Below are 19,506 nucleotides of genomic sequence, written 5' to 3' on the forward strand. Positions count from 1 at the left end.
GTGTTAAGTATGGGTCCATGCCTAATTTCGTTCAGAAACTTGATAGCAAAGTTTCAACTAGCTTAATCAAAACAGTAAACTGGGATTGTGATTAGCAGCATGTCACAACGGTGGTCTAGGATGTGAAAACAAGGCTACCTTAAATCAAATGACTGTTTTGGAAGTAAATTAAGTATGGATAAAGCTAAAAAAATACAAAATCCATTCCAGAAAACTTATTTCACTGTTGTTTTCTTCTTAAGAGAATTTAAAATCTCTTTTTTTAACGAAGCAAAAAGATTTGTGCAGATAAGGGCCTGAATTTTGAATTCTGCTTCTAGCTTGCATTGTGACCACCCACATTATTAGTATTACAGACAGAGCTTTAAGACTAGAAGGAAGATGATCTATTCTAACTGACACAAGAGTTCCGAGTGAACATCCATGCATCAATCAACATTTACTAAGTACCTACTATGAGCAAGGTGCAGTGTGGAGCTACAAAGACAAAGAATGAAATACTTTAATAGATAACAACCTCTGAAATCAAGAATACAAACCTGCAAGAATATTCCTAGTTTGGAAGAGTTCTAACTCTTTACGAAGTTTATCCTTATGTTAAGCCAAAATTAGCTACTTTTTGAACTTCAGCCTATTTAATGAATCTAGTTCTTCCTTTTGGAAATTCACTCTATCCACTGTTTTCTCCATCTAAAAAGTAAGGGTGCTAATATCTACTTCCTATCCTTAAAAAAAAGTTGTTAAAACATTGTTATAAAAATCTTCAAAACAACCCCTATACCTTTACTGTGTATACACACATACATACACACACACACACACACACACACACACACACACTATAAGATATAAACTTATGACTTGGGGAAAGGGAGAATATATACATATAAGCACACACGCACACATTAATTTTTATGACTTCCTGCAACAAACTGGGAAAACATTTTCACAGTTAAAGGTTCTGATAAAGGCCTCATTTCTAAAATATATAGAGAACTGACTCAAATTTATAAGAAATCAAGCCATTCTCCAATTGATAAATGGTCAAAGGATATGAACAGACAATTTTCAGAGGATGAAATTGAAACTATTACCACTCATATGAAAGAGTGTTCCAAATCATTATTGATCAGAGAAATGCAAATTAAGACAACTCTGAGATACCACTACACACCTGTCAGATTGGCTAAGATGACAGGAAAAAATAATGATGAATGTTGGAGGGGATGTGGGAAAACTGGGACACTAATGCATTGTTGGTGGAGTTGTGAACGAATCCAACCATTCTGGAGAGCAATCTGGAATTATGACCAAAAAATTATCAAATTGTGCATACCCTTTGATCCAGCAGTGTTTCTATTGGGCTTATATCCCAAAGAAATACTAAAGAAGGGAAAGGGACCTGTATTTGATCCAGCAGTGTTTCTATTGGGCTTATACCCCAAAGAGATACTAAAAAAGGGAAAGGGACCGGTATGTGCCAAAATGTTTGTAGGGGGGGGGGAGGGGGGGAGGAGAGAGGGAGGGGAAAAAACGAAACATAAGTGATTGCAAGGGATAATGCTGTGTAAAAATTATCCTGGCATGGATTCTGTCAATACAAAGTTATTATTAAATTAAAAAAAAAAAAAAAGAAAGAAAGGGACCTGTATGTGCCAAAATGTTTGTAGCAGCCCTGTTTGTAGTGGCTAGAAACTGGAAAATAAATGGATGCCCATCAATTGGAGAATGGCTGGGTAAATTGTGGTATATGAATGTTATGGAATATTATTGTTCTGTAAGAAATGACCAGCAGGATGAATACAGAGAGGACTGGCGAGACTTACATGAACTGATGCTAAGTGAAATGAGCAGAACCAGGAGATCATTATACACTTCGACAACGATATTGTATGAGGACATATTTTGATGGAAGTGGATTTCTTTGACAAAGAGACCTGAGTTTCAATTGATAAATGACGGACAAAAGCAGCTACACCCAAAGAAAGAACACTGGGAAACGAATGTGAACTATCTGCATTTTAGTTTTTCCTCCCGGGTTATTTATACCTTCTGAATCCAATTCTCCCTATGCAACAAGAGAACTGTTCGGTTCTGCAAACATATATTGTATCTAGGATATACTGCAACATATCCAACATATAAAGGACTGCTTGCCATCTAGGGGAGGGGGTGGAGGGAGGGAGGGGAAAAAAAAAATCGGAACAGAAATGAGTGTCAATATAAAGTAATTATTAAATAAAAATTTAAAAAATAAAATAAAATAAATAAATAAATAAAAATCTACGATTAAAAGGAGAAAAAAAAAATAATTTTTATGACTTCCTACTGACAAAACCAAGTACAAAATTACTTGATGATGTATTGTGAAGCATATAGACTTTTAAGTACTATATATTGGACCATCTTGATTATACAAGTTAATACAAATAATCATTTCACTTTCCCCTCCTTAAAAAAAATCTAAAGAACTTCATTGGAGTCATCTCATCAATGTGGATATTCCAACTGCAAAAGTACAGATCCTAACTCATCCCATCATTCTGCTTAATATTTCTATATGTCTTACCATAAATCCCCCACAGCAGGTTTATCAGCCTTTAGGCCTCTGAATATTATATGGCCATTTGCTGATCTCCATGTTACACAACCTGGACTCTAGGCTCTACTTCCATTTGGAGTTGAAGGGCCCAAATCTCACGATCTCTAGCTCTGAATGGTGGGCTCTTAGCTTAACCTGCCAAGTCTCAGGACCATCGAGTCACTTTTTAACCATTTTTGTGTCATGCTACTGCTCATATGCCCCAACTCTATTCTACCTAAGAATGATACTCAAAACAGCACTGCCACTTCTAATGACATCAATCAAGTACCCTGTGATTCCAATCACTATTCACTCCCACTTCCCTGTTACCACTCCCTATAGAGTTACGTGTGTGTGTGTATAATACAACTATAAGTATATATAGTTACTTGTATTTTCTTGCTTACTTACATTGTTATCCCCAGAATTTTGCACAGTACTCAGCATATTGTAAGCACTTTGTTCACTCATTTATTCATTCATGCACTAATAAAAAAATGTAGTTTTTCTATACTCCTTGTTCTCATTACATAATTGGCCAATTTTCTTGTCTGATCACATCTCTTTGATGATTTTATATGTGTTTTGTACCATTTAATGCTTTCCCACAAATCGCATACTGGTGTGTGGTGTTCCCTCCTTCCCCCCCACAACATCAGAACCATAACATTGTCTGACCTAAAGTCTGATCATAGGTATAAATAACTTTTAAAGCAACATTTTTAGTTTGGCCCATATATTTTTCCTTTTATTCTTTAAAAAATAATTATGACAAACTGCACCTGCTGCATAAGGACCGGCCCAATTGGCCTCTTAAGTAGCAAATAAATTTTGACCACAGAAACTCATAAAATAGCATACAAACAAAATAGATCTATTTAATGTATAACCTATGATCTGTTTCTGTAGAGACAGCAGCAGAGTAGTAGGAAAAGAAAGAAAAGATACTAAGAATTAAAGGCTTTGGTTTATATAGATACCAAATAAATTATTGTTCCTTACAAAATCACAGAGTTATAAGAACTCTAGAGACCTGCTAATTCAATAAGCCATATTTTTCTCTGACCTCCCGAGTGTTTATCTGGCTTTTATGTGAATATCACTAGTAAAGGGAAATCAACTACATCCTAAAGAAGACTATGGAGGAAAAAGTGCAGGGAAGATGAGGAAAAAGACACCAGACACCTTTTGGAGAGTTTTCAATTGTTGCAATTTTATTCTTTTATCTAGCTGAAGTAAGTCTGTTCACCAACAGCATTATTCCCACTTCTGCCCCCAAAAGCAAATTTAACCTTTTTTTTCCTACATAATAATCTTTTAAATAAATATTTGATGATAGCTATTGTATTCCTTCAAATTCTGATAATAGTCTTGGATCTGGATCCTCAAGGAAAGGCTTAGTACTACTCCAACATGGGTCTCAGGTACAAGACTGGGACCTGAGGTCAAGACTTAAGACATTAACTTCTGATATAAATGACCATGAACAAATTATTTAATCTTGCTGAGCCTCAGTTTCTCCATCTATATTCTCCATTTTAAAGGGCTGTTGTGAAGATCAAATGAGAAAATATAAATAAGGCATTTTGAAAACTTTAAGTATTTGTTTCCATTTTCTAAGCAGTTCTTTATCCACAATCAAAACCTTCCCTTTAATATATGATGATTCAGTTATTAAGTAGTCCTTGGCATAAAATCTTGAAAGAGGCTTTTTGAAAGTTAAAATAAATTATAACTATTGATCACCCCTTGTCTACATGCTCATTTAATTCATCAAATAATTCTAGCAGATTATTCAGTATTACTACTTTTATTCCTTTCTTTATACTCACAAAATGGTAGTGTTTAATTAACTATTCAATGTTTTATTTAAATTCCAGAAGTTTTCTCCACAAATGAAGAAAACTCAAAAATATACCATTTTAAAATATACTTTTGGACCTTTTGCCTAGATAGGGAATTGCTGTGCTGATAATATGTCAGCCTTCTGGGATAATGATTATTTGTAATGACATATTTTCACCAACAATTCCACAACAAGAAGCAGAGTAGCTATGTGAAAAAAAGGATGAATTTAGGATCATAGGACTTCAGTGCAAATTCCAAGGTTGGCCACTTGTTCCCTTTCTGAAGCTTAGGATTCTCCTTGGAAAAATAAAGGTGTTAGAGGAAAGGACTGTAAAAGTTCTTTATAACTGGGATGCAAGTGCCTTCAAAATTCTTCAGCACTCTTGGTTGATCCCTTTTGCCAAATTTTCTAATCCATCATTTTTTACAGCTTCCTTTGTCTTCCTTTAAATTCTGACAGAAATGTCAACAAAGCAATGTCCTCTACTCTTGAAGCCTTTTACTCCTTTGTTTTTTAGATGATCCCACCCTAAGTCAGAACTACTGCTCACCTTCTTCACTCTTGCTTCAGTCACACCAAGCTGAGTCAACTATCATGCTATTTATCCTCATGTAGGTCTCATAGCTACATGGCCATTTTTTATATATCTCTGATAATTTGCTAATCACACTTTACAGAGAAGAATAATTTAAACCTTTATTTTCCAATACTTTAATTCCAATTCTACTTATCCTCTCTCATCCAAAAGACGACTATTTTACCAAGACCAATGTGAATTATATGATTTTTCTTATCTCCAATTCCTCCACAATATAAAATTTCTCCCTGTATCCAATCTCCTTCTATTCTCTAGCTTCAGGGAATATAAATGGCCTTACTACTCATCAGGGATCATTCCTTTGTGCCCTAGATGTCCTGCTCTCTCTTTCAAGATGATACCTGACACATTTTCTCATCTTCAATCTCTCCTCAACTGGCCTTTCTTTCTCTACACTTAAAAAAACAAACAAAAAAAAAAAAACTTTATTTTTCTCATCTGCTTTACGCTATCATCTTTTTTCTTCTCTCCCCTTTCCTAATAGATTTCTGGAATAAGTACGCTCCATTTTTCCACTTCATTATTACCCATTAATGATTCAATCTAATGCAATCTGGCTTTTTTACAACTGCTATCTAAGGTCACCAATATCCACTTAGTTGTTAAAAGCCAATGACAGCATTTTTAGTTTTTTCTTTTTAGCCATTCCTTCACAATGATCTCTTTCACTGGTTTCTGTGACACTGCTCTCTTGGTCATCCTCTGGTCTGATTACTTTCCTCTCTCTTCAAGTTTATCTTCCTCACCCCACAACATAACACCCCAACATATTAACTTTTGGATTATCTCCTAAAGGGGATGTTCACATTAATCTACACAGAAAGCCCCCAAAATTTACAGATCAAATAAATTCCAGACACAATTTACAAGTCCAAAATAAATAATGAGATTTGATCCTAGGTGTTTTAGGACAGCAATAAATAGAGACAATTAAAACCCTGAAAACAAGTGTTCTCTATCTAGGAAAGAATAGGCAATTTCAATATTACATTTGATAAAAGTATTTCACTCTTCCTCTGATACACATCATACACACAATACCCTCTTTAGTGGTTTAAAAAAAAAAGGCAGAAATCAACTTTAGTGTTTGAAAAATAAGAATACCTTGCCATTCATCTTTGATTTGGTCTCTGACATTCAAATTGATGGTAACATCTGCACGCACTCGAGTCGGCCAATTTTCACCAATGTTAGGTTTGGCAACTTCAACTACAGTGAAAGCTACAATAGGCTGAGCCATTCGAGCCCAGCCACCAAATACCACGCCTCCATATTCCGACTGCCTGAAAACCAAGAGGTCAAAATGATTAATTACACTGGCAATAGTCAACAGACATTAACTCCTCCTAAATTGCTATAATACTAAAACAAATAAATTAAATGACCAGCTACCACTTAAAATTAGTGTAGTCAAATTCCTGAGTGTAAAATGTTTCACAAAATTTTTCATGTCAGTTTAAATATCGTTCACTTTGTTATTCCTTCATTATAATAATGAGAAACTTCAAAAGGAAATGTTTAAGAAAAAAAGAGAAAACAATATGAGGAAAAAGACATTTCTATATAAGAAAAGGTATTCATAGAGTTCAACCATAATGTTATGAAAGGAAATAAACCAATACAACATGTATGAATTTCTCCTTTCTTTAATGCCACATAAACTTCTATTTAACAGAAGTCACTAGGGATGTAAAAAGAAATTATCAATAGTACTCAACAAAGAACTATATAACAAGATAACAATTCTTTCCCATTGCTTCTATTCTTTATTGAAGATGGAAGTTGAAACATGAAATCTGTAGAAGCCCTTCCTTCAAGAGGAAAAGGGTAAACAAAAATGACATGCTCAAGAACATATCTGTTCACTTAGTATAGGTTTCTAGTATCATCAACAGTGATGCTGACTCTTTAAAACTGTAAATCCATAATAGCAAAGAGAGAAAAGGGAGGGGGGAAGTCCTAAGGGATGGAAAATTATCTCTGGGATCCAATAACAATATTGGTGTCTGAGACAATTTCTTAAAGACTAGTTCAGAGTGCTTAAATCCTGGTGGAACCAGTCCTATATTTCCACTTATAAAATGTAATGTTAAAAATAGAGATTTCTTATAATCTAGACCATCTTCCCATGTTGGCTGAGCAATCTCAAAACATGATCTTTACAAGTGCCAGATATAAATACATTTTCCTAGGTTTGCTTCTCCAATGTTCATGAATATGAAAAGAGATTGACACCTTTAAAACTTCATCATTTTTACAGCATCATACTGGCCAACAAGAATCAATGGGTCAAAATTCTATCTTCCAAATGTGAATCAATTACCTTCAAAAGTGCTATTTTCTTCCTTATTGTAATGGATTTTAAAATAACATCTAAAATTCTCCTTGATTAATAAAACATAAGATTGTTGGGATTTAAGTAGAAAGTAAGGGAACCATCTTGATAAATTGTGATTTAAATTTAAGATATGAAATATACCTCTGCCTCGATGCAAAATCAGGACCTACTAGCTCAGGGTATACATAAACTTGGGGCAATTGCTCTTCATATGACCCCAAATTCCCCCATCCAGACTCAAATAATGGGCAATAATTGCAGCAGCAAAACTGTGGGCAGGGAGCAACAGATCAGCCAGTGGGTATACAAATTTCCAACTGCCAGCCATATCCCTGCCTACTGACTCAACTGATTATTAAGTCAAAAATACTTTCCTTTAAATGCTATGCTTTATGGTCTCACCCAGAATAACTTTTCACACAATAATTAGTGGAAAATATAGCGTTATGTATGAATGGTAATAAGAGAAACAAAAAAGAATATGATCACAAATAGCATCTATATTGTTATCATTAGCAAATAATGGAAATTATCTGAATCAGTTTACAAACAAATAAATTTAAGCTCCCTGTACAGAATGTTGTAGCATACACAAGGTATAAAATAATGAAGCTATTTCTACATGAACTTGTAGACTCTGACAGATGTCAATATACAGGAACAGAACAGAAACTATATTATCCAGGAAATGAAAATAAAAGTAGGTGACAAGTAAATAACTTTATAAAAGTGGCACCATAATTTACAAAATCCTTGGAACGAATCTTTCTTTATATGAAGTCAGCAATATTTAAATAAAAATAAAATCTTGATAAATCATGCAAAGTAGAGAATTTTATGTTAACCACAGAAGAAAAGGCTTTTGATTTTGCTAACCCAGTGAAGATCTAAGCCTAAGAGCTGTTGGCAATGGCAGAACATGTTAAATGTCCCTTCACTAGAGTCACCTGCTTTAGTTTCATCTCTTGGCTAATCTCCTCCTTTCAGATCTTTCCATAGCCTTTGCTATCGCTTTGCAACTCAAACTTCAACACTGCCCCCAATAAATGGAAGATGTCACGCTAAAGCAGTAAAGCCTTAATGCCTTCCCTCGATCCTAAGACTTTCATGTATTTGTCATATATTTTGTGACATTTTATTTATGAATATCTGCAATTGCCTTCCCAATTCCATTTGATACCTGAGAAGTAATTTCTAGGCCTCCTATGTCACTTTCAAATCTAGTTATGAAGTCAGTGATATAAGAAAGTTTAACAATAGAAGGTGTCCTCTTGGTTTACAAGGGATGTCAATCTCAAATTTATAAAAAATCAAGCCATTCTCCAATTGATAAATGGTCAAAGGATATGAACAGACAATTTTCAGAGGATGAAATTGAAACTATTACCACTCACATGAAAGAGTGTTCCAAATCACTATCGATCAGAGAAATGCAAATTAAGACAGCTCTGAGATATCACTACACACCTGTCAGATTGGCTAAGATGACAGGAAAAAATAATGATGAATGTTGGAGGGGATGCGGGAAAACGGGGACACTGATGCATTGTTGGTGGAGTTGTGAACAAATCCAACCATTCTGGAGAGCAATCTGGAATTATGCCCAAAAAGTTATCAAACTGTGCATACCCTTTGATCCAGCAGTGTTTCTATTGGGCTTATACCCCAAAGAGATACTAAAAAAGGGAAAGGGACCTGTATGTGCCAAAATGTTTGTAGCAGCCCTGTTTGTAGTGGCTAGAAACTGGAAAATGAATGGATGCCCATCCATTGGAGAATGGCTGGGTAAATTGTGGTATATGAATGTTATGGAATATTATTGCTCTGTAAGGAATGACCAGCAGGATGAATACAGAGAGGCTTGGAGAGACCTACATGGACTGATGCTAAGTGAGATGAGCAGAACCAGGAGATCATTATACACTTCGACAACGATATTGTATGAGGATGTATTCTGATGGAAGTGGATTTCTTTGACAAAGAGACCTAACTGAGTTTCAATGGATAAATGATAGACAGAAACAGCTACACCCAAAGAAGGAATACTGGGAAACGAATGTGAACTATTTGCATTTTTGATTTTCTTCCCGAGTTATTTTTACCTTCTGAATCCAATTCTCCCTGTGCAACAGGAGAACTGTTCGGTTCTGCAAATATGTATTGTATCTAGGATATACTGCAACATATTTAACATATATAGGACTGCTTGCCATCTTGGGGGGGGGGGGGGGGTGGAGGGAGGGAGGGGAAAAAAACGAAACATAAGCGAGTGCAAGGGATAATGTTGTAAAAAATTACCCTGGCATGGATTCTGTCAATACAAAGTTATTATTAACTAAAATAAAAAAAAATAAAAAAATAAAAAATAAAAAAAACAAGGGATGTCAATGTACTAACCAAGGTTTCATTCTGCTGACTCCATCCTCGATATCCTGTCTTATCTCATAAGTTGACTCTAACCGGAACAGATTGAAGTTTCTTAGCAGATAGTCATGAAGAGTCAAAAATTGCAAATTTAGCTTGGGAAGAGCCAGACAACCTAAAAGGGGAGATATCAAAAAAGGATGTGACCTCTGTTTTACTTCTTCTAAAAACATCATTGATAACACAAGAGCAATACCTTGTTCATTTGTATGAAAGAAAAAGTGAATCTGACTTAACCACTAGGAACAACATACCAAACAAAGAAAAGAAAAAATAAAGAATATACATGTTAAAGGACAATTTATTGATCCTGTGAATATAGCCATCAGAAAATAGTAACTGGTTTTCCATGAAAACTAACTTTAATTTTTTTGACTGTACTTGTGATTTAAAGGTAGAAGGAATATTCAAAAAAGAAACACCCCTCACCCCCTTTCTGATGTAGTCATCTCTGCTCCTAACCTTGGAAGATGTTGTCAAGCTCTGAGAAGTTAAGCAACATATGGCCAATATATTTCAGAGTTGCCTCTAAACCTAACTCACCTTGATTCTGAGGCTGACTGTTTTTCCACTCTGCCTCACTGCCTCTCAGAAAAATAAGTACATTATAAATAACAATAATAATAATAATAATAATAACCTATTTTCCAGGTGAGACTGACCTTTAAACATTGTTATAATCACTGAGAAACAGTTCCTAAGTAACAATAGACACAGTAGAAAATCAGATGAGTTGATTTGCTGCAGTAGAATTGTCATACAGCTCTACATTGACACAATTCCCTTTTTTTGGAAGAGTTTTGTAACAAAGTTGCCTTTTAATTATTAATCCTCTAAAGAAAATCTTTAGAACATTGAATGCTAAATGGATTCTAGTTCTCATCTAGCTAGCTTACTTGGAAAAGAAACAACATGACTGATGAACACAAATTCTTCAGAAATAAGATATACTCCAATTTTTTTGATGCTCCCCAAAATTAATGTTAAAACAGCAATTTCACACCTTTTTTGAAAGTAGCATGTCTCCATAAGAAGACTGTAATTTAAGGCTCAAAATAAGCAATGGGTGCCAAGTATAATAAAAGATTTGACGTTTTCATCCAAATAGACTTGTGTTGGTAATAAGAGGATGATTCAAAAAAAAAAAAAAAAAAAAAAAACTATTCAAAGTGAAGAATTCTGCTAGAAACATGTTTTCAATCACATCAGAGATAAGGACAAAAACTAATGACTTTAAGGAGACTAACTATTCCAGAACTTGCAAATCTAAATGAGGGATTCCCGTTTCAAAGAAATCATCTTCAGAGCTATATATCTGTTTTGTTGCCACTATTTAAAATAGTGTTGAACATACTGTGCTAAGAACTTCACAAATATTATCTCATTTAATCCTCACCAACCTGGGGGATAGTGCTATTACTATTCCCATTTTACAGATAAGGAAACTAAGGTTACACAGATAAGTAGGACAACAAAGATTTTAACCCAAGTTTTGTGACCTTAAGTCCAGTGTTCTTTCCATTGTATCATGTTCTCAGAATATTCTTTCGATTGTATAATGCTCTCATAACATTCATTCTTTGATAGTGAATTTACCCAAACTAAATTTAATGAAGGAAACAGCTGATCAAACTGTCTTACTACCAGTTTGGATTCAAAATACTGCATAACTATAAAACAGTATATTCTCTTTCATGGCTTATAAGTCAGAGTTCAAAAAACTATCTTAGACAATGAAAAAATAAATGAAACAAGATGAAGCCTTTTCAGATCTAGAACTAGAACCAGAAGAAACTTCAAAGGCCATCCTATCTAATCATCCAACTTTGTAGTAGGGGAAACTGAAACCCAGTTGGTTAAGAGACATGTCAAAAGCTACAAAACTGAGAATCATCAGAGGTGGAACTTTGAACCTCTGATTCCAGAACCCATGCTAATGTAATTATTAGGAAGAATTAAACTCATTTCAATAAATAAATTTGAGTAGTATTGTTAAAAGTTAAGTTAAATTTAATAATTATCCTAGTATAATTGTATCAAGGACTTGCTAGTTGTGAAAGATAAACTTGGAGAAGCTAAATAATTTTCTTGACTAATAAAATGTAACTAACTGTATTTATTCCCAAATCCTCTTTTTAAACCAAATTGCTCTATTTTTTCTTTGCACATACCTTCCCCAGAATAATATTCAGTTGGGACAATATTTTCATCCCAAATAATTTTCTCAGTTGGATACAAAGGCATTTGGTTAAGTTGCTGAATTTGAGAAATTCGACGTTCATGACGGGAAACCTGTTTTTAAAAAAGAGAGAGTAAATTTATCAACAGAATCAATCCATGAGAAATCAAAGAAGAAAAGTTTTCAAAAGAACTTAAAATATTTTCTTTTATTTTCCAAATTTACATAGTTTCCTTAATCAAAAATGAGAAATACAAAAAATATGGCTTTAGAAGTAATTTTTTTTTCATTAACAGCTTTTCAGTATTCAAAATGAATTTTAAGATCATCAGGGGGATTTTCTTCTTAGTAAGTAAAACATTCATTAGGCAGAGAAAAACTTTTTATTTAAAAATCTAGCCCAGAAGCAGCTAGATGGCACAGTGGATAGAGTACTGGCTTTGGGGTCAGGAGAAGCCAAGTTCAAATCCCACCTCAGACATTTAACACTTACTAACTGTGTGACCCTGGACAAGTCACTTAACCCCAATTGCTTCAAAAAAAAAAAAAAGTGAATGGTGAAAAAAATTAAAAATAATAAAAAAATAAATCCACCCCAAAGACTAAAATAAGCATTTTCAAATAAAGAATCTTTTATTTGAAATCAATGCCATTAAATGGTTTTATTAACCTTTAGTCAGAACAATTCTATTTTCTCTTAAGGAATGGAATCTACTACTGACAGTAACAGTTGTTAACAACCTGACTTAAAATGGAAGACTTTAAAATATCAGATAATAGCCAAAGGAATTTTTAGAAAGCAGTCATAGTCAAAAGAATGATTTGGAAGACAGTAAAGCAGGTTTGCTCCCCAGGATCAAATTACTCCAACTGAGGCAATATATCAATAGGAAAATGTTTTCCATGTGTTTAATATACTTTTACTTTACAAAAAAAAACTATACAAAGATTTGACAATCTCTCAGGGAATTCTACCAAGAGTAGCTTAAACACCTGTCACAAAGGCTTAAACATTTGTCACTGAGACTTTAGACAGTTCTTTGGAACTAACTTGAAAATTAGTTTTGTCTTCTTGAATAACTAGTTTTCCCTTGAAATAAGAATTGGTCAGGGGTACATTAAAATTGCTAGCTTGGAGTTGAATTTTTCCATAAAAAATGGAAATAACTCTGGTTGTCATCTAGTCCAATCTCTTACTCCTGCAAGATTTAACTACCATATCCATTCCTGACAGGGAGTTACCTAGAATCTGTTTGAATATTTCACATAAAAGGGAATTTATTACTTCACAAAGCACCCCATTTCATTTTTGGACAGTGCTAATTGTGGAGATGCTTATGCTTTTACTGACTGATATTTTCCATGTCCTTGTCCTATAAATTCATTGGTCCTAGCTTTCTCTCTCTCAAAAAGTATAATCCCTCTCCATGATAAAAAGCCCTTCAAATGTTTAAAAACACAAGCCACGCCTTAACTCTTTCTCTTTCTCCTCCCTTCTTTCATTATTTTCTTTTACAGAGTAAACACTCCAGTACCTTCAAATATTCCTCATAACAAGACTTCAAGAATATCACTACCCTAGTCACCTCTCCATGCATTATATATGGTACCCAAAACTGATTCTGTTACAACATACTTTTATGACAAAGTCTATCTGCACTGAAGTTTTCTGCCCAAGTGACTCCTTGGGAAATGGAGATGAACCTTGATTATTAACATGTTAATAAATATTTAAGTTCTCCCAGATCCTATCAAGATGGAAAAACTTAGAATATAGGATTGCAGACAGACTGCTTCTGTGTATTTAAATATGGAAAGATTCACTGCCAAAAAAAATTTGGCACCTGGCAACAAATCGTTTTAGCCAAAGTAATCTATGAACATCTTCTACTATGGTGTAGACTACTATTAGTAGTTTCCATACCAATGAAGTCACAAACCTTTTGAAATAGTGAAGAATTCAGTTTAAAATTTTATCAAATTTTTAAATAATCATTTTTGCAATGCAGATTCATTCTAGAATTATAAAGATGAATTAAGTTTCATGTTAAGATTACATAAAGAATGATAGTACCACAACAGGAAAATTAGGAAGAAAGGTTGAACTTAGGGAAAGGTTCACATGGAGCTTGAGGTAATAGAAGAAGTATCTAGACAAAGATATCTAGAAGGCAAGAGAAAGGAAAAAAACAGGATGTTTTGATTTTTTTAAAATGATGAACAAATTTCTTTTTAAAAGCAAAGAGCTAAGAGTCCTGGGACTTGCTACTAAAAACTTCCTTCAGGGTGAACAATAATTCATTATTCAAAACACTTTAAGTATAGCTATAAACTCATTCAGCAGTGTCATTAACCTGCCTATTATTAATCTCCATCCTGTCATTAAGGCATTGTCAAATACTTCAATGAAATCCATACACTAGTGCTACAGCATTAACCTAATCCACATGTCTATCAACCCTAACAAAACAAAAGAAAGTTTAATTAGGAATAATTTATGCTTAATAAAAATGAAAACATTTTGGTAATCACTTCATTTTTAAATGTTCATAAGCTCTTTTTGCACTTGCCATGTATCAGTTTAAAGAGGTGGTATGGTAGATAATGAATGAAAGAAAACCTTTTTTATTGAGCACTTCCTATGGGATAAGTAATGTGCCAAATTAACTATGCTGGATTTTCAAAAAGATTATAAATTACTGACCTAATATCTTGTTGATCTAATTATTGCTAATAATTTCATTAGCTCAACATCTCCAGGAAAGAAAGATAAAAGAAAAAAGAATGTGAGACATTTTTTTAAAATGTAATTTACCAACAATTCCAGAAGAAATTCCTTGTCAAAAGTTGTGTCTTCCTTTTCAGGAAGGGCTGGCAATAAGCAGAGATATGATGCCACCTGGTGGAGTGTATTTGAACTGCAACATAAAATAAAAATACATAAACATAAAAAAAATACATAACATAAATGTGTATTGTGCTTAAAATTTTTTAAATGCATATTCCCCAGATTGTAACGTGCTGCTAGATGGGCAGCCCCTTCACTTAGCCCATTAATTCATATATATTAGAAAGTCATTGAACATGGTCTGTTGGTAGAATTAAACATGAGTAAAGGAAAATTTGAATTACACATAGAAAAATACAAAAAGCTTCCAATAACTCACATTGCTCCTTGCTACAAGAGCCTAATATCTTCCTGGTGATGTTAGAGGACTTCAATCATGGTAGAGCATGAAGAATGAATTATTTCTGAAGAAATAGGTAGCCCAAGATAGTATTTCAGGTTGAATAGTAGAATGGCAGTATACACAGGTTATGATATTGCTGAGAAGTGTTAATAATGACCTCAAAAACCATGGAAGCCCAGATCATGGTAACAAGAAAATACTTTTAAGTATTAAAATCTAAATCATGAACAAAGATAGCAATATCTAGATATGAAGCCAGTGAAGAAGGCCATCTATATGGGACTGTGTGGATACATGATAGTAACTATGAAAAGAGAACAAACAACAACAACAAAGGACATATAGGACCAATGACCAAGTGACATTTGGGTAGAAATAAGGTGCAGTGATATCAAGCTCTACCAGCAGGAGTTGCTTCAACAGGAAAGGAACAGAAATCGGGCTACAATGAAACTATGAGCTGATCCCCAAAACTTTGCAAGAACTACTTTGGAGACAATAAATGTGTGAATATCTGTGGCATCTCAATCTATGAATTTGGATCCCTACAAGACATGATACAGAAGCCACAACAAAAATGGATCATAGAGCTAACAAATATAAACAATCTCCTGTATGTAAAATGTAGCAAAAAATACATCATCAAGTCCTTGTGCAGAAAAAGAAATAGACTGTTTATGTACTGAAGACAAGAGAGAGTAGAAGAAAAGCCTGAGTGTTTCAAGGTATATTTGTGGACATGCATGAATAAGTTACACAGAATAAAAAGACAAATAATGAATGGGCTACAATTTGGATAGATGATAAGATTACAGTCATCTTAATCCTGCAGAAGTACAAAACTACAAAAGACATTTTGAGAGAAAAGCTTTACTCAGGAACTGACCAACATTTACCAATATCTTGAGTCAGGCAAGGAAAGTAGTGGAAGGACTCAGGCTGCCTGAATTCAAGTCCCTCCTCTACGACTCACTCTTTCCACCATCTTGTGCAAGACTCTTAACCTGCCTTGACCTTTTTCCTCATCAATGGGGTTAGATTAGGCGGCCACTACACCCTTTCAGCTCTCAATCTAATTGTCTACACCTACTTTCCTAGGTGCAATGTGAGGAGCAAATCTAAATATATTTGAAAACTGAAACATGTCAAACAAATATGTTTAAAAGGCATGTTTAGGAAATATGGGTGCTTTTGCTGTCAATAAATATTGAACTTGAAAAAGAAAGATATTATTGTTTATTTCTAAATAATCATGTATTTAAATAATAAATTGTTCACTATCTTAAATACGTGTCAGATCTAATTCATATGAACATCAAAAGCACAAAATTCTTGCTCCATTTTACATGACCAATTATCAAAAACAAATTTTCTCCAGAAATAATGATGAAAAGCAGAGATATTTTACAGGTAGTTAATAACTATCTGATGATATTACTACCATCATCTCTTCCAAGGATGTAAAATTCACTATATTATAACAGCCTCACTGAATATTTGTTGTATGTGTAGAATGTATATAGCACTATTTTCACAGAAGCAGAAATGATAGATGGTCCAGCTTACTATCTATTACCCCTACTCTACTGATAGCATAGCATCTGGAAAATTTTTCCTTATGACTATGGAGCAGAAAAAAGAATTAAAAAAAAAAAAAAGAATTCCCACAAAACAGGGAAAATGAGAGTTTTAACTTAAATGAAAGAAAAATAGAAAAGTGCTGAATCAAAACTGAAAGATTTTAAATAAAAAAGCATGAACCTAAAGTGATAAAATATAATCATAAAAATGGTTTTGCACATCCTAGGAGCTTAATAAATGTTTGCAAAATCAATGAAAAAAGGGGGCACAGTGCATAGAGCACCAGTCTGGAAGTAATGAGGACCTTAGTTCAAATCTGTCTTCCAACACTTAAAACTTCCTAGCCCTGTGACCCTGGCAAATAACTTAACCCCAATTGCCTGAGAAAAGAAAAGAAAAGAAAAGAAAACAAGAAACGAAGAGCAATAAAATAAAAATTAAAAGTCAATCACTAAAACATACTAACTATATTATCACATAAAAATATTTTCTTTCTGACTTACCTAAGAGGTCCAAAAAACTTTAACAAAGATTCACGCGTATCCACTGCTGCCACATTTGAAAGGGCAAAATCATACAATTCAGGGAAATGTGCAAAAGCAGCTCTCTAGAAAAAAGATCAAGAGAAATCCCAATAATTTTCATATATTGAAAACATCTTTTTACTCCCAAAAGTTCACCATTTTCACATTTGTTAAGTAAAATTAAATGGCAAAAGGTGCCGATATTTTTTAAATAACTGAATCATCCAATTTGATTATTATGAATGACAAAATTGTGTGTAATATATAAACTTTATCATTACAAATATTAAATTTAAATTACGTTAAATTTTATCTTTTAAAAGATTGTTTCCTAAGATTTAGAGAAAAAAAGAGGGGGCAGTGAAGCTTCCTCTGAAAGAAAATCACTATGTTTTTCTTTAAAAATCAAAAGAAATATTAAAGGCTTAAAGCAGCATTTAAAAGTATTAGCAAGGTAAATTTTTTCCCATTAGTATCACAAATAAGAAATCTACCAAAATTTTAGAAATATGACTTGAGCCTAACTATATGAGGCATATGCACATGGCTCTAATGTGTTAAAAATTACCTGTAAGGAAGTAATTCTATCATAGTGAATTGTTGTCATCTCATTTTCTGTCAAAGCATTCCCAGTCTGGTCATTAATTTCAAAGCCAGTGTAAAATTTAAGCACATCTAAAAGCTGAAATGAGATATTTAAATTAATGAGCTGTGTGATCAGAACATATGGCAAAAGCAAAAACTAACAATGTGCCTCTGTGAACAGCATTCCCCATCAAAAAGTCTATATATAGCCTCAGGGAATACCTATATTTTGAAGTAGAAATCTACTGACATCAAAACCCAAAAATAAAAATAAAACACATTCCAGATTGAAAATTAGCTTGTGATCAGTTTCACAATTGAATGATGGTTAATGGTCCATTTAATCTGCATATTCAATTCTCCATGTAAGAATTCTAAAACTAGAATAATAAAATTGAGACATTAAAGTTGCTGAAATTAGTTCTAAATTTCAATAAAAGAAAGTTTATAAAAATACAACACAAAGAAAGACTACTACTGAATCTGTATACTCTGACCAGAACATAAAAGGACTAATAGTTATAAGACGTCCAAATGGAAAGATTAAAGTGCTACATTAGCAGTGGCCTGTCAGGGGATGAGTATTATCTTGGATTCTATGTAGTTCATTCCTCACCTCAAGCCATTTGCTATATACAGTGAGGCCTGACTAATTGCTGCAGATTATGGAAAATCCTTCTCCACTTTCACAGATAGAGACAACACAAGAGTTGTACTAAGGAATGATGATACTAAGTCCAAGAAGGAGTTGTTTATTTAATTGTATAATCCGGCATGTCATAAGTCTGTAACAGATTATCACATGACAATTTAAACTAGGAAAAAATGCCCCTCAAAATCAGAAAAGCTGTGAATATTTATGTTTCCAGAAGACTCACATTATTGCTTCCCATATCAATACCATAAGATGGAAAGAAGTGACATTGCTTTTCCTTCTGTCCTGGGGATATATATCAATGATCCCAGGTAACTTTATCACCAAAAGAGTGGGAACAGAAGGGTGAGGTAGAGGTCATTTAAAATCATTATTATTGTCCTCGGCTATTCTCCTGGGGCACTGTAATTAAATGAGGAATGAGAACAAAAATCCAATATTAGAATGTAAAATAAAAGGAAAACCCCTTGCAATTTTCAGGTATCTATTCTAGAGAGGAAGGAAGGTGGCGTAATGGCTAGTACTAGGCTTGAAGTTAGTAAGACCTGAATTCAAATCTGGCCTTATAGAGATACACTAGTGTCACCCTAAGCAGGCCACTTAATCTCATGTTTGTCTCAAGTTTCTTCACCTGTAAAATATGAATAATAACAGCACTTCTCAGGGTTTTTGTGAAGACAAAAGGAGACAATCATTTTAAAGCACTTGGCACAGTACATGGCACATAGTTATTGCTGTTATTAGAGTCAACTTAGAAGGAGTATTTATTCTGTATGATAAAGGAGATAATTTAAAATAAAACTCAGAAGCATACCAATGAGACAAATATGTCACTGTTTCAATGGAACTACTGAGCTAACTGATTTGTATACTCCCTCCAGCAGTGCAGGATTTTTTGTAATTTTGTGCTACTGTTATCTATGTTCTCCCACAATCCTCTTGTAGAGGGCTATATAGCATGCTGATGTCCCTCCTGTAAGTTATATGGGTAACAAGGC

The 19,506-nt window shown here is 33.7% G+C and overlaps 1 protein-coding gene across 1 annotated transcript in view; it reads right to left on the bottom strand.

Annotated features, from left to right (window-relative positions):
* Window positions 1–19,506, bottom strand: part of AQR (aquarius intron-binding spliceosomal factor) — a 98,247-nt gene that overhangs the window by 49,462 nt on the left and 29,279 nt on the right. The window contains exons 12-17 of the mRNA XM_051977028.1: window positions 17,837–17,950; window positions 17,248–17,351; window positions 14,788–14,890; window positions 11,965–12,085; window positions 9,767–9,908; window positions 6,136–6,314 (exon numbers count right to left, since the gene is read on the bottom strand). Of these exons, the coding sequence (XP_051832988.1) occupies window positions 6,136–6,314; window positions 9,767–9,908; window positions 11,965–12,085; window positions 14,788–14,890; window positions 17,248–17,351; window positions 17,837–17,950 (763 nt within the window). The remainder of the gene's footprint in view (window positions 1–6,135; window positions 6,315–9,766; window positions 9,909–11,964; window positions 12,086–14,787; window positions 14,891–17,247; window positions 17,352–17,836; window positions 17,951–19,506) is intronic.

This window comes from Antechinus flavipes, chromosome 2, assembly GCF_016432865.1.
Source record: "Antechinus flavipes isolate AdamAnt ecotype Samford, QLD, Australia chromosome 2, AdamAnt_v2, whole genome shotgun sequence".
In the NCBI taxonomy this organism is placed as follows: Eukaryota; Metazoa; Chordata; class Mammalia; order Dasyuromorphia; family Dasyuridae; genus Antechinus; species Antechinus flavipes.